Below are 25003 nucleotides of genomic sequence, written 5' to 3'. Positions count from 1 at the left end.
CTATTGCATGACTTGCTCAAGGGTTCAAAGGTCCTATTGCATGCTAGGTAGGAAAATGCGTTTCACCCGTCTAGTGGGCTTGCTCACTTCCAATGCTGATAATCTATTGTTGTACCGAGTTTAAAAACCCTGGTAATTACTGATCAGCCAATAGCTGCTTAGTCTGCTGATTAGGTATTCAGGTCCCGCTGACATCAGCGGAAGCCGTGGGTGTGTATATGGTTGCCTAGCAACCTAGGTTTCATAGGCTTGTGGGAGGTAAAGGGGAGGTCCTATTCATTAGGGCGCACTGATAGTGATTAGGTGCACTCTCATTGGTGAGTGACACACCTCATCTACGTGTTACTATCATACCTCACCGCTAGAGCTCAATCTCGTCCGATCTTGGAAGCAAAACGGTGATGGGCTGGGTCAGTATCTGTGGGGTGACCCTCAGAGAATACCCAGTGTAGTAATTTGAGGTTGTTTCTTTTCAAAACTCAATACCAACAGCAGGATCACCACTGCTTCTTCCTTCCAACCTTGACCTACCCTGATTTTTTCAGGCAGGAACCAATTAGGAATCAATAATTTGGCAATTCCAGTGACACTAGGCACACCCACCAGGGTTTGTGTGCTGATCAAACATTCCTATAGTGAGTTAAGCATATGTGTCGACAGAGCACTTTAAACATTAGAGGATGGGATGTGACAGTAGATATATGAGACAAATACTCCCGTTGTAATTGGTACCTATTTGTGCAAGACCTACTCAGGTCCCATTAAAACAAGCATTGCTTGTACTGGTATGGCATAAGATCAGATGTATGACGACTGTACCTACATCCCTATGCCAGTCTATATTGGGATAGACTAAACCAGAACATAAAAACAATTTTTCTCCAATAATACATTTGTGGTTTTATGTTTGTTTTTTTCCGTCTTTTTCCTTTCTTTAACTCCATGGGGAGAATGAGTGGATACTGAACTTATTTTAACAAGGCATAATAAACGTTATGTTTTAATATTATCAATATAATTTGAACAAGAGTGCACCCAAACAAGAGTCTTCTTTAATCTGTTTTTACTCTAGCTGTTTTCTGACTCTGGGTGCACCACCAGACTGTAATTAAGAGATTATCTCTGTATATACTAATACTGGTCCATATAAACACATGTAATTGTGTATGACTGGTGCGGAATCACCAACCTTCCTTGGTAAAACTCAAATGCAGCAGCCGGCATCTGTAGGAGATAGACGCCTCCTGCTTGCATTTGCAATATCAGAGTGCTGCGTCTGAGAAAGAAGCCTCAGATCACCATCGCGACCACTGGGTCTCAATTTTTTGTTTTGCTTTTAGGCAGCAGTCAGCCTGCGTAATCTCAAGGCTGGCAGACGAATTTCAGCTTTCATATAAATAAAGAAATAAGAGTACATCTCCTCCCATGCAGTCCTAACATATTGGGGCCCCAATTTATCTCCATAAATGACCCTTAAATGGAAAATAATTAGAAGCTCGTGTAGAATTGGATGCAGATCCAAAATGAGTATTGCTGCACATGCATGGAATACGTTCTGGTCTATATGTGTAGAGTGGCAAAAGAGGGAAAGGGCATGCTGGCATAGTACAGAAAGGGCATGTTCATGCTGCTTACATAGTATGTAATATTTCTTTTTCATCCACTAGGGGTCACTGGAGTACTCTTGGGATATGGACGGCTTCCGCAGGAAACAGGGCACTGAATATTTAAATTTAGAACTCTCCACCCCTCCATATCCCCGAGTACCTCAGTGTTTTTTCTGTGCTCACAGCTCTAACAAGGCTTGTGTGGAGCTCCCACACTTAGTTGAATATTTTATTAATTTTTCATTTTTACTTTTGCACTTAGCACATCCCTTCCCAGTTTCTGTAAAAACAAAAAACATGGGTCCGGGATAGTGCCGCTGCACGGAGCAGCGCATGGCGTGTCGGTCCTCACAAAGAGCACCCTCACAGCCACACGCAGCCCACTGCCTGCTGCAAGAGCTGGACGGAGCTTACACAAAGAAGCCCCGTCGCAGCCATGTACTGAACAGCTGGACGGAGCTTACAGGAAGAAGCCCCGTCGCAGCCATGAACTGACGAGCTGGACGGAGCTTACAGATAGAAGCCCCGTCGCAGCCCTCCCTACAACAAGGTATGCTGGGGGGGGAACGGGGCGGTCAGCGCAGGCTGCCGCCCCGCTGTGTGGGGACCGTGTTATAAGCCGCCCGCACCTGCCGCTCATACAGCCCGCTCGCCCCAGCCACTTCAGCCGCTCCGTCCGGCCGCCCCAGCCGCTCTGTCATGCAAGTACCAGCGCTGAGAGGGGTAGAACCGCCGCAGCTCGGCTAGCGACGCCGGAAGCAGCTACGCGCCGCTCCTGGCAGCCGAATTCCGCTGCTCTGCAATAAGTGTCTCTCGCCTCCCTACAACGCTCCCCCGCTGAGACACAACGCTACAGGGAGCACAGGGGGAAGGGGGGGACATGTCTGATTACAGCGCTGCTGCAAGGGGGAAAATCTTAAGGGGAAGAAAAGCCTGTATGACAGGCTGCCATATCTATAGGTTGTATTAATAGCCTATGAGCCTATATTAAACTGCAGTCAGGAGGCATGTATTGTAACCTGCCTGTGATTATCAGTGTAAGCATGGCATGGGGGCCATTTTAACCATGCTTCCTGTTTCTTCCTGTTTGTAATTCCAGAACGTTCCTGTCCTACATCTCTAGTTCACCAGAGGCGTAGGGGTGTTAGTGGGAATTTTGGTTCAGGTTTCACATAGGCTGGCCATGTAAACTGCATTTCGGCTATATATATATATATATATATATATATATATATATATATATATATATATATATATATATATATATTACACACCTTAAGTAATAATTTTACTGAGTCGTGTAAGTGTCTGTCTTTGGCTATTGTGTTGTCTGTCTGCATAATGAGTAAGGCACCAGCAAAGACTAAAAATAAGTTTTACTGCAAAGTCTGTACATAAATCTACCACATGTTCAGTATGTTTTGTAGGTTTCCACTCCGGAAGCCGGTTCATTCCCAGATCCTATGTTAAGCAAAAGTAATGGCTGGGTTGGCAATTCAATTTGGCCGCCGCTCGACAGGAGCGGCAAGATCGGAGTCTCGGGTTACACCGCCAGCTCTAACGAAGGAGTCTCAGCCTTTGCAAAGGTCCAACTTCACTTTGGGTAACAGGGTGTTAATTTAATTGGTCTTATAATTTAACCATTTCTGCTATGTTGCAGTCTGACAATTCTATGCCAAACCTCACGGCGCTAAATAAGGGTGAGGAGGGTACATTAGACCAGCAGTCAGATAGTGCGGTTTTTGCCCAGACATTGATAATGACCAGTGCGTCAGTCTCTGAAGTTTACAGAGACTAAGGAGCCTCTAACATATCCGTCGTATTTACCAAACGACAGAGATCTTCAATGGGCTTCTTATTTGGGATATCTTACTAAGATTTAAGTCTATTTACCCGATGACCTCTACATTACCCGTTTCCACACAGTGACATCTACATTGGAGAATCTGCCATTGGTGAATTCGTCTGTGTCAAACCTTATAAAGACCCAAGATACATTTGGGTCACTAGGGCGCTCTATGTATGGAAACAATGACGATCACGTTATACTTATCGTTAATCAAATCTGAGAAGCTGCTGAGTATCTCTGTACAGCTTCTGCTGCCGGCTGTTAGCTCGCTTCTCGCTTTTCATCGTCGCTAGTTACAGCACGACAAGGACTCTGGCTGCGGCCTTGGCAAGCGGAGTCAGAGGAAGAATACGGTGGCCAGAAGTTGTTTGGTCCTAAATTTGACAAATGCATTTCTCAGGCTAAGGCGGTGGGGGGGGGGGGGGGGGGGGGGGGGGGGGGGGGGGGGGGGGGGGGGGGGGGGGGGGGGGGGAAGTCTAGTTTCCCGCCATTGCCTCCTCCGGTACCAAGACGGAAATACTCTGGTCCGGCGTTTAAATCCTTTAGACTTCAGTCTTTTCAAGGCTGTGGTACAAAAGCAGTCACGCCTTGTAACGCCAGGGCGCTAAAGTCACCAACAAGCCAGTGGCTTGACGGGCTCCCAGCCCATCTCGGATTTCCAATTGTGGGAGCGCGCCTTTAGGCGTTACATTTGCCCGGATTCCAGACATCCACTGATGGATGTATCCGCTATTTAGTGTTAACGGAAAGCTGTCTCCCGCCACTGCGTTTTTTCAAGACAGGACTGCCTCTGTCGGACGACAAGAAGGCGTTTTGGCAGGTTGCCATTCAGTCTCTGCTGGATTCAGCAGTTTTTAATTCCAGGCCTGGTACACCAACAAGGTTAGGGTTATTATTCCCGTCTGTTTGTGGTACCGAAGCCGGAGGGCTCCGTCACAGTCTCAATCAGTAAGTCACTTACTACAGATTGAAGATGGAATTTCTGCGGTCAGTAATTGCAGATTTGGAGCCACAAGATTGCATAATTGCGCTTGATCTCCAGGATGCGTACTTACACATTCCGGTTTGGTCACCTCATCAGAGGTTCTTGGGTTTTGCAATACGCCACAACCATTAACAGTTTCAGGCTCTACCGTTTGGCCTCTCGTCAGCGCCTCGGGTATTCACCAAAGTGATGTTTGTGATGATAGCTCATCTCAGATCCCTGGCAGTGACAATCGTTCCGTACTTGGATGATCTGCTCATAAGAGCTCCGTCTCAACAGATGTTCCTCCAAATTGCGCTGCTAACGTACACCACGGTTGCAGTGTCAACTTCAAGAAATCCCATCTAATTCCGTCTCAACTACTTCAATTCCTAGGTATGATTCCAGATACGGTAAATCAAAGAATTTACCTACTACACCAGACAGATTATTCGCCATCTGGTACAATTAGTGCTCAAGCCACGCATACTATCGGTACATTTGTGTATTCGCCTATTAGGAACAATTGTGGTGGCTATCGAAGCGCTTCAGTTCGGAGGTTTTCACTCGCGTCCATTTCAACAGCAGTGGTCGCACTCGCATAGGCAGATTCCCCACAAGGTGAGGTTGTCGCCAAGGGCGAGGGTGTCTCTACTCTGGCCGAGAGTCTCAGAAGTTGGGGAGTTGTAGATTAAAATGGTCAGCGACAGGGTCTCTAGGCAGATCACGACAGATTGCTGTCTATAAATGTCCTGGAACTCCGCGCAATTTACAATGCACTACATGCTTCGCTCTCTGACTGTCCAAGTGCAGTCAGACAACGCGACGGCAGTCGCATACATCAACAACCAGGGAGGAATGAGAAGCCGCATGGCAATGCGGGAAGTAGCTCGAATCCTCAATTGCCCAGAATACCACCAGGTGATATTGTCGACTGGGTTCATTCCGGGAGTGGATAACTGCGAGGCGGATTATCTCAGCCGTCGGGATTTTCATCCAGGAGACTGGGCATTAAATCCAGAGGTGTTTCACATGTTGGTCCACAGGTGGGGTTACCCTCAGGTGGATCTGATGGCACCTCGCCACAATTACCAAACGCCCCAGTATGTGTCCAGAACGAGAGATCCAAAGGGAGTGGCGGTGGATGCTCTCACAATCGCGTAGCCGTACAGCCTCGTGTATCTGTTTCCACCGTTTCCGCTGCTCTCTCGGGTGCTAAAACGGATCAAAAAAGAGTCCGTCACAGTCATACTAGTGGTGCCTCATTGGTCTCGGAGAGCTTGGTTCTCGGAGCTCCGCGGACTACTCGCATAAGATCCTTGGCCGCTCCTACTACGTCCAGACCTGTTACAACAGGGTCCGTTCTTTTACCCCGATTTAGCGTGGCTGCGTTGGACGGGGTGGCTGTTCAGACCGCCCTCTTAAGAAGAGAGGGCATTCCAGTATCGGTTATACCAACCATGTTACGAGCTAGGAAGCCGGTTACGGCAGCTCATTATTACAGAATTTGGCGTGCCTATATAGGTTGGTGTGAAGCTCGGAAGTTTCCGACATCATCTTTCAAGTTATCCCGTCTTTTGTTATTTCTACAGAGGGGGTTAGATGGAGGACTGCGTTTATCTACACTAAAGGTGCAGGTATCTGCAATTTATTTTCAAAGACGATTGGCTCTATTGCCGTCTGTACACACTTTTCTGCAAGGTGTCCTCAGAGTACAGCCTCCATTCATTCCACCTACAGCGCCATGGGACTTGAATCTGGTTGTAGATTTATTACATTCTTCATAGTTTGAACCCTTACAGCAAGTGGATATAAAGTTTCTCACTTGGAAAACAATTTTTCTTCTAGCCTTAGCTTCGGCAAGGCGTGTTTCAGATTTGGGTGCCTTGTCATGCAAGCCACCGTATTTGGTGTTTCATGATGACAGAGCGGAACTTCGGACGAATCCCGCTTTCTTACCAAACATAGTGTCATCTTTTCACATCAATCAACCAAGAGTAGTTCCTGTGTTAACAGCACATTCTGGAACTCTGGATGTGGTACGCGCATTACGCGTTTATGTATCCCGAACGTCTACAGTTCGTAAAACGGATGCATTGTTTGTTCTCTATGATGCTGCCAAGATGGGTTGGCTAGCTTCTAAGCAGACCTTATCCAGATGGATACAACTGCCTATACGTCAGGCTTACCTTAATGCTAGGTTACAGCCGCCTACATCAGTAACAGATCATTCCACACGTTCTGTGGGAACTTCATAGGCAGCTGGTCGTGGAGCTTCTACGACGCAGCTTTGCCGTGCGGCTACATGGTCTTCAGTGCACACGTTTGTGCGCTTTTACACGTTTGATATGTTTGCGGCATCAGCATCTAGCTTTGGCCGCCTAGTGTTACAGGTGCCAAACAGCTCTCCCGCCCACGGGGGAAGCTTTGGTACGTCCCAAGAGTACTCCAGTGACCCCTAGTGGATGAAAAAGAAAATAGGATTTTGGTACTTACCAGGTAAATCCTTTTCTTTGAATCCATAGGGGGCACTGGACACCCACCCAGAGCAGTTTTACCTGGTTTGTATTAAGCTCAGGGGATCTTATGGTAACACATTTTCACCGACTGGTTCAAATTATAAGGTTCTATCGGTTATGGTGTCAACTGTTTAGTTGTCAGTAACGATATGTGTCAACTTTGTTGTTGTCCGTTATGTTATATGTAATTCTCCATTGTCAACCTCTCTATAGTTCCTGTTCGGCTCAGTAAAAAACACTGAGGTACTCGGGGATATGGAGGGGTGGAGAGTTCTAAATTTAAATATTCAGTGCCCTGTTTCCTGCGGAAGCCGTCCATATCCCAAGAGTACTCCAGTGCCCCCTATGGATTCAAAGAAAAGGATTTACCTGGTAAGTACCAAAATCCTATTATGTTCCTACTAGAAGGCAGCGGTTTTCCCCTGGTTCAAGATCAGCAGTAGCAGCAGCATGGACCCTGCATTGGCTGTTAAAAAATGAATAAAAGGAAGAAGGCCTAGATGCAGAATAGCTAAATAAATGAACACTCCAACCTGTATGCAGGAAAGGATCATCAGGATGTGTGTTTTACTGACGCACTACCCACAAAAGTAAAACAAGCTTTTTTACTTGTAGTATAGGCCAGTATCTGCAAAATCTAAGGTACATCATTTGTAGGTCCGCCTGAGATTATTGATGCCACCACTGAACCAACCTAGATTTGTCAGCACAGGTTTGTATTCCCCACAGGACAAAACAGCCCCATGCTGCCAGCACTATGGATATTGCAGTTGGGCAATGCATGTTCATTCATAAGATTAACTTATTACATTATCATTTCTCATACGTCCTAGAGGATGCTGGGGACACATCAAGAACCATGGGGTATAGACGGGATCCACAGGAGACATGGGCACTTTAAGACTTTCAAAGGGGTGTGAACTGGCTCCTCCCTCTATGCCCCTCCTCCAGACTCCAGTGTAGAATCTGTGCCCAGGCAGACTGGATGCACACTGAGGAGCTCTACTGAGTTTCTCTGAAAAGACTTTTGGGTATATGCAATTGCGGTTGAATTCCGCAATTCGTTTTTAAATTGGATACAATTCGACAGTCAGACACCCTCCCGCCGGGACCCGAATTCGGCATATTCAATAAAAAACGGATTCGACAGTCCCGCTGTCGAAAAACGGACCAATTGACGATAGTGTGCGTCCTGGATTCGACTTCATGGACGGCACAATTAAGAAAAAAAATGCGTGGGGTCCTCCCTCCTAAGCATAACCAGCTCCGGGCTCTTTGAGCCGGCCCTGGTTGTAAAAATACGGGGGGGGGGGAATGACGGGATCCCCCGTATTTTCACAACCAGCACCAGGCTCTGCGTCCGGTCCTGGTGCAAATAATACGGGGGACAAAAGACATAGGGGTCCCCTGTATTTTTCACACCAGCACCAGGCTCCACTAGCTGGAGAGATAATGCCACAGCCGGGGGACACTTTTATACTGGTCCCTGCGGCCGTGTCATTAAATACCCAACTAGTATTTAAAACTAGAATAAAAAATATATTCTTTTAAAAAATATATAAATAATACTTGTGGCTCCTAATAGACAAACCAAGTACATAATCCCTTATAATATAAATAGATATGCTATTGGCAATAAAAAAAAAAAACATGTTTTTAAAAATTTTTATTAGATCACGCCAGCAAAATGAGGCGGACTGAAATTGACGAAATGACTGGCGAAAAGCACTGTTGTCAAATCGACATTCTTCAATTGAATATACTTTTGTCGAAAAGCCGCATTTTTTACCATTGCAGACATGTCGAATTTGACTACTGTCGAATTGCAAAAAGTCGAATTTGAAACGGACATTTTTTTGACGAAAAGTACTGTATTGCATTATCGAATCACTTCTTTGTGTCGAAAATGCCCCGTTTTTTGACATTTGCGGCAATTCGACCGCAATTGCATATACCCCATAATGTTAGGTTTTTTATTTTCATGGAGGCTGGTGGCAATAGTCTCCCTGCTTCGTGGGACTTAGGGACGAGAAGTCAGACCTACTTCTGTGAGTTTAAAGGCTCTGCTTCTTTGGCTACAGGACACCATTAGCTCCTGAGAGTCTAATCGCTAGGTACACCTAGATGCTCGTTCCCAGAGCCCGCCGTCACCCCCCTTACAGAGCCAGAAGACAGGTGAGTAGAAGAAGATCAGAAGACTTCAGTGACGGCTTTGAGGTACTGCACAGCGGCCGCGCTGCGCGCCATGCTCCCACATTCAGCGGCACTACAGGGTGCAGGGCGTGGGGGGGCGTATAAACCTCAAATAACTAACTGGCAAGAGCGGGCTAAGTGCCAGGGCACTGTCCGGACTCCCACCAGTATAAAAAAGTTTTAAAAGAGGTCTGGTCTGAAGCGCGCTAGTACGGGGGCGGGGCTTAGCCCTCACAGCACACAGCCCGGTGCCATTTTCTCTACAGAAGGCTGCAGAGATGCTGGTCCTTCCTCACACTGCTGTACAAGTAACAGGGTGCAAACCGGGGGGCACAGTGATTTTGGTGCATTATATTAACTTATAAAAGCGCTGCAGGTCTGGAACATTATCTGTAGTGTTTTCAGACCGGGATTAGGCGCTGGGGTGTGAGCTGGCAATATCTCCCTCTGTGTGTCTCTGACAGGCTTTACTGTAGGTCTGTCCCCTATAGGCCCAGTGTATCTGTGTGTGGTGGGTGCACGTGTGTCGGCATGTCTGAGGCGGAGTGCTCTTCCCAGGGGGAGACGATGTTAGGGACACAAAACGTTGTGGGAGTGACCCTGTCGGCACCGCCGACACCGGATTGGGTGAATGTTTTGAGTGCTTTGAATGCAAATGTGGCTCTGATTAATAAAAGATTGGATAAATCTGAGTCTCAGAACCAGGCTTGGAAGAAATCCGTAGAGGATGTGTTGTTTCAAGTCCAGACCCCCTCGCGGTCACAAAAACTTTAATTTGCCCAGATGGCAGACATGGACACCGACACGGACACTGACTCAAGTGTCGACTATAGTGATGCCAGATTAGATCCAAAACTGGCAAAGAGCATTCAGTACATGATTGTGGCTATACAAGATGTATTACATATCACTGAGGTCCCTACTGTTCCTGATACTAGGGTCTGTATGTATAAAGGGAAGAAACCTGAGGTAACATTTCCTCCCTCTCATGAACTGAACGCGCTTTGTGAAAAGGTTTGGGAAAATCCTGACAAAAAGTTTCAGATTCCCTAAAGGATTGTAGTGGCGTATCCGTTTCCCTCTGGGGATAGGGAAAAATGGGAGTCACCCCCCATTGTGGACAAAGCTTTATCACGGCTGTCCAAAAAGGTGGCTCTTCCGTCCCCTGACACGGCAGCCCTAAAGGATCCTGTGGATCGTAGGCAGGAAAATACATTGAAATCCATTTATATCCCCACGGGTACACTACTCAGACCAGCCATTGCATCTGCGTGGGTGAGTAGTGCTATCGAAAAATGGGCAGATAACTTGTCATCTGAAATGGATACCCTGGATAGGGATAGCATTCTTCTGACACTAGATCATATCAGGGATGCTGCAGTCTACCTGAAAGAAGCTGCAAGAGATATTGGCCTCTTGGGATCACGGGCCAATTCCATGGCAGTCTCAGCTTGGAGAGCATTGTGGATTCATCAATGGAATGCTGATGCTAACTCTAAGAAAGCTATGGAGTCTCTACCGTATAAGGGTGGTGTATTGTTTGGTGACGGCCTCGCTGATTTGGTATCTACGGCTACCGCGGGTAAGTCATCATTTTTACCTTATGTGCCTGCACCACAAAGGAAAGCACACCACTATCCGATGCAGTCCTTTCGGCCCAATAAATACAGGAAAGGCCGAGTGTCTTCCTTCCTTGCTACTAGAGGAAAGGGTAAGCGATCACCGGCCGTGGCCGGTTCCCAGGAGCAGAAGTCCTCCCCGGCTTCTGCCAAGTCCACCGCATGACACAGGGGCACCGGTGGGGGCACGTCTCAGGCTCTTCAGTCAGTTCTGGGCTCGTTAGGGCCTGGACCCATGGGTTTTAGAAATAGTGTCCCAAGGGTACAAACTGGAGTTTCAAGACGTCCCCCCTCACTGATTTTTCAAATCAGCCTTACCAGCTTCTCTTCCAGACAGGGAAGTGGTATGCGCTGCAATACAAAAATTGGGTCACAATCAAGTCATTGTCAGGGTTCCCCCGTCGCAACAGGGAGAACTTTTATTCAAGCCTGTTCGTGGTCCCGAAGCCGGACGGCTCAGTCAGACCAATCTTGAACCTCAAATCCCTCAATTTCTACCTGAGAAAATTCAAATTCAAGATTGGAATCTCTCCGGGCTGTGATCTCCAGTCTAGAGGAGGGGGATTTTATGGTGTCGGTAGACATAAAGGCTGCCTACTTACATGTTCCCATTTATCCTCCACATCAGGCTTACCTGAGGTTTGCTGTTCAGGATTGTCATTACCAATTTCAGACGTTGCCGTTTGGTCTGTCCACGGCTCTGAGGGTTTTCACCAAAGTAATGGCCGAAATGATGGTTCTCCTGCGCAAACAAGGAGTCACAATTATCCCGTACTTGGACGATCTGCTGATTTAGGGGAGATCCGGGGACCAATTACTGCAGAATATTACGCTCTCCCTGACAATTCTGCAGCAACATGGTTGGCTCCTAAACTTGCCAAAATAGCAGTTGGTTCCGACGAGACGGCTGTCGTTTTTGGGAATGATTCTGGACACAGAATTACAGAGAGTTTTTCTTCCAGTGGAAAAGGCTCTGGAAATTCAGAACCTGGTCAAACAAATTCTAAAACCAGCAAGAATATTGATCCATCAATGCACTCGGTTGCTGGGGAAGATGGTGGCGGCCTACGAGGCCAGAGTGTTTCAGTGGGACCTATTGGACAAGTGGTCCGGGTTCCATCTGCACATGAACTGAAGGATAACCCTGTCCTCCAAGACCAGAATCTCACTCCTGTGGTGGCTGCACAGCTCTCACCTCCTAGAGGGACGCAGGTTCGGGGTCCAGGACTGGATCGTAGTGACCACGGATGCAGGTCTCCGAGGCTGGGGAGCAGTCACGCAGGGGGAAAGCTTCCAGGGAAAATGGTCAAGCCAGGAAATGTGTCTACACATAAACGTTCTGGAGTTAAGGGCCATTCACAACGGCCTTCTGCAAGCAGTACATCATCTTCGCAATCGGCCCGTCTTGATTCAGTTGGACAACATAACAGCAGTAGCATACGTAAACCGCCAGGGCGGAACAAAGAGCAGAGCGGCAATGGCAGAGGCCATGCTCCATTGGGCGGAAAGGCATACAAGCGCTCTATCAGCGATCTTCATTCCAGGAGTGGACAACTGGGAAGCAGACTTCCTCAGCAGACACGATCTCCATCCAGGAGAGTGGGGTCTTCATCAAGAAGTCTTTGCAGAAGTGACAAGTCTTTGGGGAATTTCTCAAATAGACATGATGGCGTCTCGCCTCAACAAGAAACTTCAGAGATATTGTTCCAGGTCGAGAGACCCTCAAGCAATAGCAGTGGACGCCCTAGTGACACCGTGGGTTTTTCAGTCTGTGTACGTGTTTCCTCCGTTTCCTCTCATTCCAACAGTGATAAAGGTCATAAGAAGAACAAAGGTTCAAGCGATCCTCATTTTTCCAGATTGGCCAAGGAGGGCTTGGTATCCAGATCTTCAGGAATTACTCATAGGAGATCCCTGGCCTCTTCCTCTGAGGGAGGATCTATTACGGCAGGGGCCGTGCGTGTTCCAAGACTTACTGCGATTTAGTTTGACGGCTTGGAGGTTGAACGCCGGATCCTAGCCGAAAGGGTATTCCCAAGGAAGTCATCCCCACTCTTATTCAGGACAGGAAAGGAGTAACGTCTAAACATTACCACCGTATTTGGAGAAAATACGTGTCTTGGTGTGAATCCAAGAAAGCTCCTACGGAAGAATTTCAGTTAGGACGTTTTCTCCATTTTCTACAAGCCGGTGTGGATGCGGGCCTAAAGTTGGGCTCAATTAAAGTTCGAATTTCGGCTTTATCGGTTTTCTTCCAAAAACAATTGGCCTCCTTTCCAAAAGTTCAGACCTTCGTGATAGGTGTGTTGCACATCCAACCTCCCTTAGTGCCCCCTGTGGCACCATGGGATCTTAACGTGGTGTTGCAGTTCCTTCAATCTCATTGGTTTGAACGTTTACAGGAGGTAGAGTTGAAATTCCTTACTTGGAAAGTGGTCATTCTGTTGGCCATGGCATCCGCAAGGCGGGTGTCTGAATTGGCGGCCTTGTCTCACAAGAGCCCTTATTTGATCTTCCATGAAGATAGAGCAGAATTGAGGACTCGTCAGCAGTTTCTGCCGAAAGTGGTTTCTTCGTTCCACTTGAACCAGCCTATTGTGGTGCCAGTGGCTACTGACACCTTGCTGGAATCGAAGTTTCTCGATGTGGTCAGAGCTTTGAAAATTTATGTCGCCAGAACGGCTCAGTTTAGGAAAACAGAGGCTCTATTTGTCCTGTATGCTCACAATAAAATTGGGGCCACTGCTTCCAAGCAGACTATTGCGCGCTGGATCTGTCATACGATTCAGCAGGCTCATTCTACGGCTGGATTGCCGTTACCGAAATCGGTGAAGGCCCATTCTACCAGGAAGGTGGGCTCGTCCTGGGCGGCTGCCTGGGGGTCTCGGCATTACAACTTTGCTGAGCAGCTACTTGGTTGGGTTCAAACACCTTTGCGAAGTTCTACAAGTTTGATACCCTGGCTAATGAGGACCTCATGTTTGGTCAGTCGGTGCTGCAGAGTCATCCGCACTCTCCCGCCCGTTCTAGAGCTTTGGTATAAACCCCATGGTTCTTGATGTATCCCCAGAATCCTCTAGGACGTATGAGAAAATAGGATTTTAATACCTACCGGTAAATCCTTTTCTCTTAGTCCGTAGAGGATGCTACGTTTATAGTCAGCCTGTTGCTGATGTTATTCATGCCGTTGACTTGCGTTGTGTTAAATGCCATGTTGTACGGCGTGCTTGAGGTGTGAGCTGGTATGTATCTCACCTTAGTTTAACAATAAATCCTTTTCCTCGAAATGTCTGTCTCCCTGGGCACAGTTCCTATAACTGGAGTCTGGAGGAGGAGCCAGTTCACACCCCTTTTAAAGTCTTAAAGGGCCCATGTCTCCTGTGGATCCCGTCTATACCCCATGGTTCTTGATGTGTCCCCAGCATCCTCTACGGACTAAGAGAAAAGGATTTGCCAGTAGGTATTAAAATCCTATTTTTTTCATGTTGATCTATAGGTACTAACGTCCAGGTTTTCATTAAGTCAGAGGTTGTCAAATGCAGTCCTCAAAGCTCCACAATGGTCCAGGTTTTAGGTATATCTATGGCTCAGCACAGATGTTTAAGTCAGAGTGATTAAGGGGTTAAGTCACCTGTGGCCAAGCATAGATAAACTACCTGGAGGGTTGGGGTGCCTAGTAGACTTTGTTTAAAAACCTCTGCACTGGAGGTAGGGCATGCTGGCCCTTATAGTACTACAAGTTCAAGCATAGCTATAGCTGCATACTGTCACTTGGGGAACCATAAGTGCCAGCATGTCCTGGCATGCAGGGCCACCTGGAACTTGTGGTCCTCTGTGAAGAAGTGCAGAAAAAACACTGAGAATTTTTTATAAGAAAATAAATACACAAACCACACAAAACCCTTGTTCACCAACTAAAAGAAAATACATATTTTATGTAATACGCACAGCCATAAGCATCTTTTGCAAAAGCTGAATAATTTTTACATACACAATTTGCATACATTTTTGTTTGGGGGGTTTTTTGGGCGTAAATTCGGTCCAATTATAAATCCGCACAATAGTGCATAATATGAACACGAAAGTGGTTTGGAAATGTTGCAGTCTATAACACTTAACTTAACCTAATCTCTGTTAACATTTGCTTTACACCTGAATATTTGGTATGCATGTAGCATATATTCCAGCCTGCTTCTAACCATTGTAACTTTTACCTGAAGAAGAAACATCTGAGGACCTACTCTAGTCTCATTTGCAGTATGTAATCATTCAGGCATGGACTCCAATATAATATTTAAGTTTATTTTGGACATTTTATAGAAGTTAGACCTGCCGTTAAGGGTATAGTACAATTCTGTCTTAAATTACTAATATCTTACCAATATCTGAAGGAAATCCCTGAAAGTCATTTTCACTTAGATCCTGCAGCACTTTTTTAGAATAAATTATCTATACAGTACAAGTAGGGACCATGTGTTTTATATCATTGGATCCCTGGTCTCTTTCAGTAAAATTTTTCAGATAAAATTTGATTTGGCCAACGATTAAGCAGTGCTTGATAGAAATAATTTTCAATCACTATGACATGATTACAAAGTGCAGAATAAATCCCCAAATAAACAGACTGTGACAGATGTATAAGACACTTGCTAGGGTCTGGAGAAAATTGAAGCAATTTCCAGCAGCCACTGTAGGGACTGGACAAATGGAGCAGCTGTGAAGGTTTTGTCAGGAAAATGAATCCAGTAAAGTCTGGTTAGGGCAGAACCAGTAAGAAGGAAATTGCAGTGGTCAGCTTATGAAATGATGAGTTTTTACAATGTCTTTATGAGATGTGCATGTTCTGAAGGTGCTTTACATGGCAGGATGTGCATGCAGAATAAATGTGGGGCACAAAGGTCAGTTGGGAGTCTAGGAAAACAGCGAGCTTGAGGGGTACGGCAAAATTGTATATAACTGTTTACCTCTTTTGTACAGTTCTAGAACTGGTAATACATTTCTTTGGGGGGCGGGGGGACTAATATTAAAATAAAAATATATTTTTCTAATTCTGCAGGAGTAATGGATGACACTTTTTTTTTTTTTTTTATAGGAAGTCTTTCTGCGCTTCTACGATCAAAATGGGGACCTTTGAAAGACAATGAACAAACCATTGGATTTTATACTAAACAGATCCTTGAAGGCTTGAAATATCTTCATGACAATCAGATAGTACATCGAGACATAAAGGTCTGTGTTATGTATGTATGTAAATTGGGAAGAAAAATGTAATAGTGATGAGTGCCTGCAGTATATGTGCGCAGGTTAGTCTTTAATTTGTAGACAATGGAAATATAAAGAAATGTCAAGTGCGCAATAGTGGCTAGTAAGCTCAGATTCCTATGAGGTCTCCTCCAACCCTCACCAAAAGTGCTCAAGAGTAAATAAAAAATGGAGAATAAGACTTAACCAGCGCTTCAGAATGCTTTCCGGATCTGGTGTACTCATTGTGCGTTCACCATTATTAGGTAAGTATGATGAACAAAGAAAAAAGTGTATATAGTGAAATACTGTTTAATACAATATACACAAATACAAATAGTAAAATACAGCACAAATCCCAGATCTTAAACAAGTACAGCGGGTAATTACCAGATGATAAAGAACTGTGGCCAGACAGTTCTTAAACAGCATAAGGGTTTATTTTAGGGGTTCTGGATTGCCCCCAGTAAACCTCTTTAAACCCCCTTTATGTGTGGGTTTAATCACCAAATCCTCATTTTCTTTTAGACTTTTTAATGCTTCTCGTTCCTTATATGTCAAATTGGGTTTGGAAACCTTTGTTTCCATCCCTTGTATATCATCAGAAACTAATTTAAGGAATGTTTCTATGACATTCCCACGTAAATGAGTGGGATTAAAAATAGATTTTGGTTTAAAAGGGGTGTCGGAAGTCTCTGGAATATTAATAGCATCTTCCTCTTCTTTCATGGTAAAAAAAACTTTTTGATACTAATTTCTCTAATAAATTTGTGCAAATCTACAAAAGTGCTAAATTTGTTTAGAGGAAATGCTGGTGCATATTTAAGGCCTTTTTCCAAAAGGGAGATCACTTCTTTTGCTAAAATATGAGTGCTTAAATACAAAATATCTTGATGTTCGTTGGTTAATTGTGAACGCACAAGGAGTACACCAGATCCGGAAAGCATTCTGAAGCGCTGATTAAGTCTTTTACTCCATTTTTTATTTAGTCTTTAATTTGTGTTGTTTTAACACAATTGTTGTAGAGTCAAAGAGGCTATCTTTACAAAGCGGTGGCTTTTCAGGTGAAAATTTACACTGCCATTAAATGTAAAGGACTCTGGGATTTTCACTTAATATTAGTGCTGCTTTAAATCAACTGTATTTATTGAATTTTCACATAAATACATAAAAAAAGAAAAACAAAAAACGCTACTATAGGCCAGACACAGATCTGAGTCAGAAGTAAGTAACTGCACAACAAAAAGTAATAACACAAAACTTTGATACAATCATGGTTACATGACTATAATACAGATTATGTGCAGAGCAGTGTTAACACTCAGAAACACATAAAGACTAGATAACAGAGCTTTTTTGCCTTCCTAAAGACAGGAGCATCTTCTTGTTGGGGAAAACAGTGATACAGGAAGAAGAGTCCCCAAATTGGGCACGTAGGGCATAAAGCAGTTGAAGATAACAGAAAAATTGAGTTGGGAATGTAGAATTCCAGTTTAACCACTTAACTGGCATGGTCAGATTTCATGCAACTGTGCCGTCCCACCCTGTCCCCCCATTTTTGACGAGGAGATCCGTTGTGCATAATATAATATTTAAATATTTAAAAAAATACTTTTTCAATTTTATTAAACAAAATACATTTTAAAAAACAATGTTGTTAACGCTTTTGAAGGGAAAAATCATCAGTTAAGTGGTTTTTGGGGTATATGCAATTGCGGGCGAATCGCGGCAAATTATCGCCGTTTTTTTAATTCGACACAATTCGACAGGTGAATTCCGGCAGGTGGCTGCCGGAATTCACCATATTCAATGAAAAACGGATTCTACATTCCCGCGGGCGATAAACGGCCGATTTGCCGGATTTTGCCGCGAATTAAAAAAACGGGAAAAACCCGGTAAAAAATGGCGTGGGGTCCCCCCTCAAAGGCATAACCAGCCTCGGGCTTTTCGAGCTGGTCCTGGTTCTAAAAATGCGGGGGGGAAATTGACAGGGGATCCCCCGTATTTTTAAAACCAGCACCGGGCTCTGCGCCTGGTGCTGGTGCAAAAAATACGGGGGACAAAAAGAGTAGGGGTCCCCCGTATTTTTTACACCAGCATCGGGCTCCACTAGCTGGACAGATAATGCCACAGCCGGGGGTCACTTTTATACTGTGCCCTGCGGTCGTGGCATTAAATATCCAACTAGTCACCCCTGGCCGGGGTACCCTGGGGGAGTGGGGACCCCTTCAATCAAGGGGTCCCCCCCCCAGCCACCCAAGGGCCAGGGGTGAAGCCCGAGGCTGCCCCCCCCCCCCCCCCCCCATCCAAGGGCTGCGGATGGGAGGCTGATAGCCTTGAGAAAAATGTCAGAATATTGTTTTTTCAGTAGTACTACAAGTCCCAGCAAGCCTCCCCCGCAAGCTGGTACTTGGAGAACCACAAGTACCAGCATGCGGGAGAAAAACTGGCCCGCTGGTACCTGTAGTACTACTGGGAAAAAAATACCCAAATAAAAACAGGACACACACACCGTGACAAGTACAACTTTATTACATACTGCCGACACACACATACTTACCTATGTTGACACGCCGACTGCCACACTCTCCGACGATCCGAGGGTACCTGTGAAAAAATTATACTCATCTTCCAGCGTCCAGAGATAAATCCACGTCCAGAGTATAATCCAGGTACTTGGCAAAATAAAAAAACGCAAAAACCCGTGCCAGCGGACTGAAAGGGGTCCCATATTGACACATGAGACCTCTTTCCCCGAATGTGCCGGGACCCCACGTGACTCCTGTCACTGAGGTCCCTTCAGCCAATCAGGAAGCGCTACTACGTGGCGCTCACCTGATTGGCTGTGCGCTGTCTGTGCTGTGACAGCGCATCGCACAGCTCTCTCCATTATATTCAATGGTGGGAACTTTGCCGTCAGCGGGGGGGTTACCCGCGGTCAGCCGCTGACCGGCGGGTGACCCCACCGCTAACCGCAAAGTTCCCACCATTGAATATAATGGAGAGGCTTTGCGATGCGCTGTCTGAGCTCAGACGCACAGAGCCAATCAGCAGAGTGCAAGGACGTTGCACTCGCTGATTGGCTGAAGAGACCTTTCAGTGACAGCTGTCACGGAGAGGTCTCTGCATTCGGGGAAAGGGGTCTCATGTGTCAATATGGGACCCCTTTCAGTCCGCTGGCACGGGTATTTGCGTTTTTTTATTTTGCCAAGTACCTGGATAATACTCTGGACGTGGATTTATCTCTGGACGCTGGAAGGTGAGTATAATTTTTTCACAGGTACCCTCGGATCGTCGGAGACTGTGGCAGTCGGCGTGTCAACATAGGTAAGTATGTGTGTCGGCAGTATGTAATAAAGTTGTACTTGTCACGGTGTGTGTGTCCTGTTTTTATTTGGGTATTTTTTTCCCAGTAGTACTACAGGTACCAGCGGGCCCGTTTTTCTCCCGCATGCTGGTACTTGTGGTTCTCCAAGTACCAGCTTGCGGGGGAGGCTTGCTGGGACTTGTAGTACTACTGGAAAAAAAACAATATTCTGACATTTTTCTCAAGGCTATCAGCCTCCCATCCGCAGCCCTTGGATGGGGGGGACAGCCTCGGGCTTCACCCCTGGCCCTTGGGTGGCTGGTGGGGGGGACCCCTTGATTGAAGGGGTCCCCACTCCCCCAGGGTACCCCGGCCAGGGGTGACTAGTTGGATATTTAATGCCACGGCCGCAGGGCACTGTATAAAAGTGACCCCCGGCTGTGGCATTATCTGTCCAGCTAGTGGAGCCCGATGCTGGTGTAAAAAATACGGGGGACCCCTACTCTTTTTGTCCCCCGTATTTTCTCTGACGTCCTAGTGGATGCTGGGGACTCCGTAAGGACCATGGGGAATAGACGGCTCCGCAGGAGACTGGGCACATCTAAAGAAAGATTTAGGACTGTCTGGTGTGCACTGGCTCCTCCCCCTATGACCCTCCTCCAAGCCTCAGTTAGATTTCTGTGCCCGGCTGAGCTGGATGCACACTAGGGGCTCTCCTGAGCTCCTAGAAGAAAGTATAGTTTAGGTTTTTTATTTTCAGTGAGACCTGCTGGCAACAGGCTCACTGCAACGAGGGACTAAGGGGAGAAGAAGCGAACCTACCTAAGTGGTGGTAGCTTGGGCTTCTTAGGCTACTGGACACCATTAGCTCCAGAGGGATCGAACACAGGACCCGACCTCGTCGTCCGTTCCCGGAGCCGCGCCGCCGTCCCCCTTACAGAGCCAGAAACAAGAAGGTGGTCCGGAAAATCGGCGTCTGAAGACTTCTGTCTTCTCCAAGGTAGCGCACAGCACTGCAGCTGTGCGCCATTGCTCCTCATGCACACCACACACTGCGGTCACTGATGGGTGCAGGGCGCTGGGGGGGGGGGGCGCCCTGAGCAGCAATAGTAACACCTTGGCTGGCAAAACTAACACCATATATAGCCCCAGAGGCTATATAGGTGTATATTAACCCCTGCCAGAAACGATAAAATAGCGGGAGAAAGCCCGCCGAAAAAGGGGCGGAGCCAACTCCCTCAGCACACTGGCGCCATTATTCCCTCACAGCTTCGCTGGAAGGAAGCTCCCTGGCTCTCCCCTGCAGTCCTGCACTACAGAAAGGGTAAAAAAGAGAGGGGGGGCACAATTTAGGCGCAGTATATATATATTATAGGCAGCTATAGGGGAAAACACTCTGTATAGTGATATCCCTGTTTTATATAGCGCCCTGGTGTGTGCTGGCATACTCTCCCTCTGTCTCCCAAAGGGCTTTGTGGGGTCCTGTCCTCTGTAAGAGCATTCCCTGTGTGTCGGTACTGCTGTGTCGACATGTATGATGAGGATAATGATGTGGAGGCGGAGCAAATGCCTGTGAATGTGATGTCACCCCCTGCGGGGTCGACACCAGTGTGGATGGACTTATGGAAGGAATTACGTGACAGTGTCAGCTCCTTACATAAAAGGTTTGACGACATAGGACAGCCGGCTACTCAGCTTGTGCCTGTCCAAGCATCTCAAATGTCATCAGGGGCTATAAAACGCCGGCTACCTCAGATGACAGATACAGATGTCGACACGGATACCGACTCCAGTGTCGACGATGATGAGACGAGTGTACCCTCCAATAGATCCACCCGTTATATGATTGAGGCTATGAAAAATGTATTACACATTTCTGATGATACCCCAGGTACCACAAAAAAGGGTATTATGTTTGGTGAGAAAAAACTACCAGTAGTTTTTCCTGCATCTGACGAATTAAATGAGGTGTGTGAGGAAGCGTGGACTTCCCCAGATAAGAAATTGATCATTTCTAAACGGTTAATGGCTGCGTACCCTTTCCCGCCAGAGGATAGGTCACGCTGGGAAACACCCCCTAGGGTAGATAAAGCGCTGACACGCTTATCAAAGAAGGTGGCACTACCGTCTCCGGATACGGCCGCCCTAAAAGAACCTGCTGATAGAAAGCAGGAAAGTACCCTAAAAGCTATATACACACACACTGGCATTATATTGAGACCCGCTATTGCATCAGCTTGGATGTGCAGTGCTGCTGCTGCGTGGTCAGACTCCCTGTCGGAAAACATTGATACCATGGATAGGGACAATATTTTGCTAACGATTGACCATATAAAAGACGCGGTCTTATACATGCGTGATGCACAGAGGGATATTTGCCGGCTGGTATCAAAAATAAGCGCTATGTCCATTGCCGCCAGACGGGGGTTATGGACTAGGCAATGGTCAGGTGATGCCGACTTCAAGCGGCACATGGAAGTTTTACCCTATAAAGGGGTGGAACTTTTTGGGGAAGGTCTTTCAGACCTCGTTTCCACAGCTACTGCTGGGAAATCAACTTTTTTGCCACAGGCTACCCCACAGCAAAAGAAAGCACCGTATTATCAGGTACAGTCCTTTCGGCCCCAGAAAAATAAGCGGGCTAGAGGCTCATCCTTTCTGCTGAGGGGCAGAGGAAGGGGGAAAAAGCTGCAGCATACAGCTAGTTCCCATGAGCAGAAGTCCTCCCCTGCATCCGGTAAGTCCACAGCATGACGCTGGGGCTGTTCAGGTGGAATCGGGAACGGTGGGGGCACGTCTCAGGTTTTTCAGCACACAGTGGGCTCTCTCACAAGTGGATCCCTGGGTCCTTCAAGTGGTATCTCAGGGGTACAGGCTGGAATTCGAGACGTCTTCCCCCCCGCCATTTCCTAAAATCTGCCTTGCCGGCAACTCCCTCTGCCAGGGAGGCAGTGTTGGTGGCTATTCAAAAACTGTATTCACAAAAAGTGATTGTCAAGGTACCCCTCCTTCAGCAAGGAAAGGGTTACTACTCCACAATGTTGGTGGTACCGAAACCGGACGGTTCGGTGAGACCCATCTTAAATTTAAAAGCCTTGAACACTTATATCAAAAGGTTCAAGTTCAAGATGGAATCGCTCAGGGCGGTTATTGCGAGCCTGGAGGAGGGGGATTACATGGTATCCCTGGACATCAAGGATGCGTACCTGCATGTCCCCATTTACCCTCCGCACCAGGAGTACCTCAGATTTGTGGTACAGGACTGTCACTATCAGTTCCAGACGCTGCCATTTGGATTATCCACGGCACCGAGGGTCTTTACCAAGGTAATGGCCGAAATGATGATACTCCTTCGCAAGAAGGGAGTTTTAATTATCCCGTACTTGGACGATCTCCTGATAAAGGCGAGGTCCAAAGAACAGTTGATAGTGGGGTTGGCACTTTCTCAGGAAGTGCTACAACAGCACGGCTGGATTCTAAACATTCCAAAGTCACAGCTGGTCCCGACGACACGTCTTCTGTTCCTGGGAATGATTCTGGACACAGACCAGAAAAAAGTGTTTCTTCCACTGGAAAAAGCCGAGGAATTGTCATCTCTGGTCAGAGACATCCTAAAACCAGGAAAAGTGTCGGTACATCAATGCACACGAGTCCTGGGAAAAATGGTAGCTTCGTACGAAGCAATTCCATTCAGAAGGTTCCACGCAAGGACGTTCCAGTGGGACCTGTTGGACAAATGGTCCGGGTCCCATCTCCAGATGCAACAGCGGATAACCCTATCGGCCAGAACCAGGGTGTCGCTGCTGTGGTGGCTGCAGAGGGCTCATCAACTAGAGCGCCGCAGATTCGGAATACAGGACTGGGTCCTGGTGACCACGGATGCCAGCCTTCGGGGCTGGGGGGCAGTCACAAAGGGAAGAAATTTCCAAAGACTGTGGTCAGATCAGGAGATTTCTCTTCACATAAATTTCCTGGAGCTAAGGGCCATTTACAATGCCCTAAGCCAGGCAAGACCCCTGCTTCAAAACCAGCCGGTACTGATCCAGTCAGACAACATCACGGCGGTCGCCCATGTAAACAGACAGGGCGGCACGAGAAGCAGGATGGCGATGGCAGAAGCCACAAGGATTCTCAGATGGGCAGAGAATCATGTGTTAGCACTGACGGCAGTGTTCATTCCGGGAGTGGACAACTGGGAAGCAGACTTCCTCAGCAGGCACGACCTCCACCCGGGAGAATGGGGACTTCATCCAGAAGTCTTCCAAATGCTGGTCAACTGGTGGGAAAAACCACAGGTAGACATGATGGCGTCCCGCCTCAACAAGAAGTTGACAAGATATTGCGCCCGGTCAAGAGACCCTCAGGCGATAGCGGTGGACGCTCTAGTGACACCATGGGTGTATCAGTCGGTTTATGTGTTTCCTCCTCTACCTCTCATACCCAAGGTACTGAGAATAATAAGAAGGCGAGGAGTGAAAACCATACTCGTGGTTGCGGATTGGCCAAGAAGAGCTTGGTACCCGGAACTTCAAGAGATGCTTACAGAGGACCCTTGGCCTCTGCCGCTCAGACAAGACCTGCTGCAGCAGGGACCCTGTCTGTTCCAAGACTTACCGCGGCTGCGTTTGACGGCATGGCGGTTGAACACCGGATCCTGAAGGAAAAGGGTATTCCGGAGGAAGTCATCCCTACCCTGATCAAAGCCAGGAAGGATGTCACCGCAAGACATTATCACCGCATTTGGCGAAAATATGTTGCTTGGTGTGAGGCCATGAAGGCCCCGACGGAGGAATTTCAACTGGGTCGATTCCTGCACTTCCTGCAAGCAGGGGTGACGTTGGGCCTCAAACTGGGGTCCATAAAGGTCCAGATTTCGGCTCTGTCGATTTTCTTCCAAAAAGAACTGGCTTCACTGCCTGAAGTTCAGACTTTTGTCAAAGGAGTACTGCATATTCAGCCTCCTTTTGTGCCCCCAGTGGCACCTTGGGATCTCAATGTGGTTTTTGCATTCCTGAAATCACATTGGTTCGAACCACTTAAGACTGTGGATTTAAAATATCTCACGTGGAAAGTGGTCATGCTGTTGGCCCTGGCGTCGGCCAGGAGGGTTTCAGAATTGGCGGCTTTGTCTTGTAAAAGCCCTTATCTGATTTTCCATATGGATAGGGCAGAATTGAGGACGAGTCCTCAGTTTCTCCCAAAGGTGGTCTCAGCTTTTCACTTGAACCAACCTATTGTGGTGCCTGCGGCTACTGGGGACTTGGAGGATTCCAAGTTGCTGGACGTAGTCAGGGCCCTGAAAATGTATATTTCCAGGACGGCTGGAGTCAGAAAGACTGACTCGCTGTTTATCCTGTATGCACCCACCAAGCTGGGTGCTCCTGCTTCTAAGCAGTCTATTGCGCGCTGGATTTGTAGCACTATTCAGCTGGCGCATTCTGCGGTGGGCTTACCGCAGCCTAAATCTGTAAAAGCCCATTCCACACGGAAGGTGGGCTCATCTTGGGCGGCTGCCCGAGGGGTCTCGGCTTTACAACTTTGCCGAGCAGCTACTTGGTCGGGGGCAAACACGTTTGCAAAATTCTACAAATTTGATACCCTGGCTGAGGAGGACCTGGCATTCTCTCATTCGGTGCTGCAGAGTCATCCGCACTCTCCCGCCCGTTTGGGAGCTTTGGTATAATCCCCATGGTCCTTACGGAGT

The 25003-nt window shown here is 47.1% G+C and overlaps 1 protein-coding gene and 1 pseudogene across 1 annotated transcript in view; both read left to right on the top strand.

Annotated features, from left to right (window-relative positions):
* Positions 1-25003, top strand: part of MAP3K5 (mitogen-activated protein kinase kinase kinase 5) — a 368573-nt gene that overhangs the window by 242797 nt on the left and 100773 nt on the right. The window contains exon 17 of the mRNA XM_063917408.1: positions 15844-15980. Within this exon, the coding sequence (XP_063773478.1) occupies positions 15844-15980 (137 nt within the window). The remainder of the gene's footprint in view (positions 1-15843; positions 15981-25003) is intronic.
* LOC134913045 (5S ribosomal RNA) lies at positions 341-458 on the top strand (annotated as a pseudogene).

This window comes from Pseudophryne corroboree, chromosome 4, assembly GCF_028390025.1.
Source record: "Pseudophryne corroboree isolate aPseCor3 chromosome 4, aPseCor3.hap2, whole genome shotgun sequence".
NCBI lineage: Eukaryota > Metazoa > Chordata > Amphibia > Anura > Myobatrachidae > Pseudophryne > Pseudophryne corroboree.
Note: the sequence above shows the minus strand (reverse complement) of the source record. Positions and strands in the feature narration are given on the sequence as shown.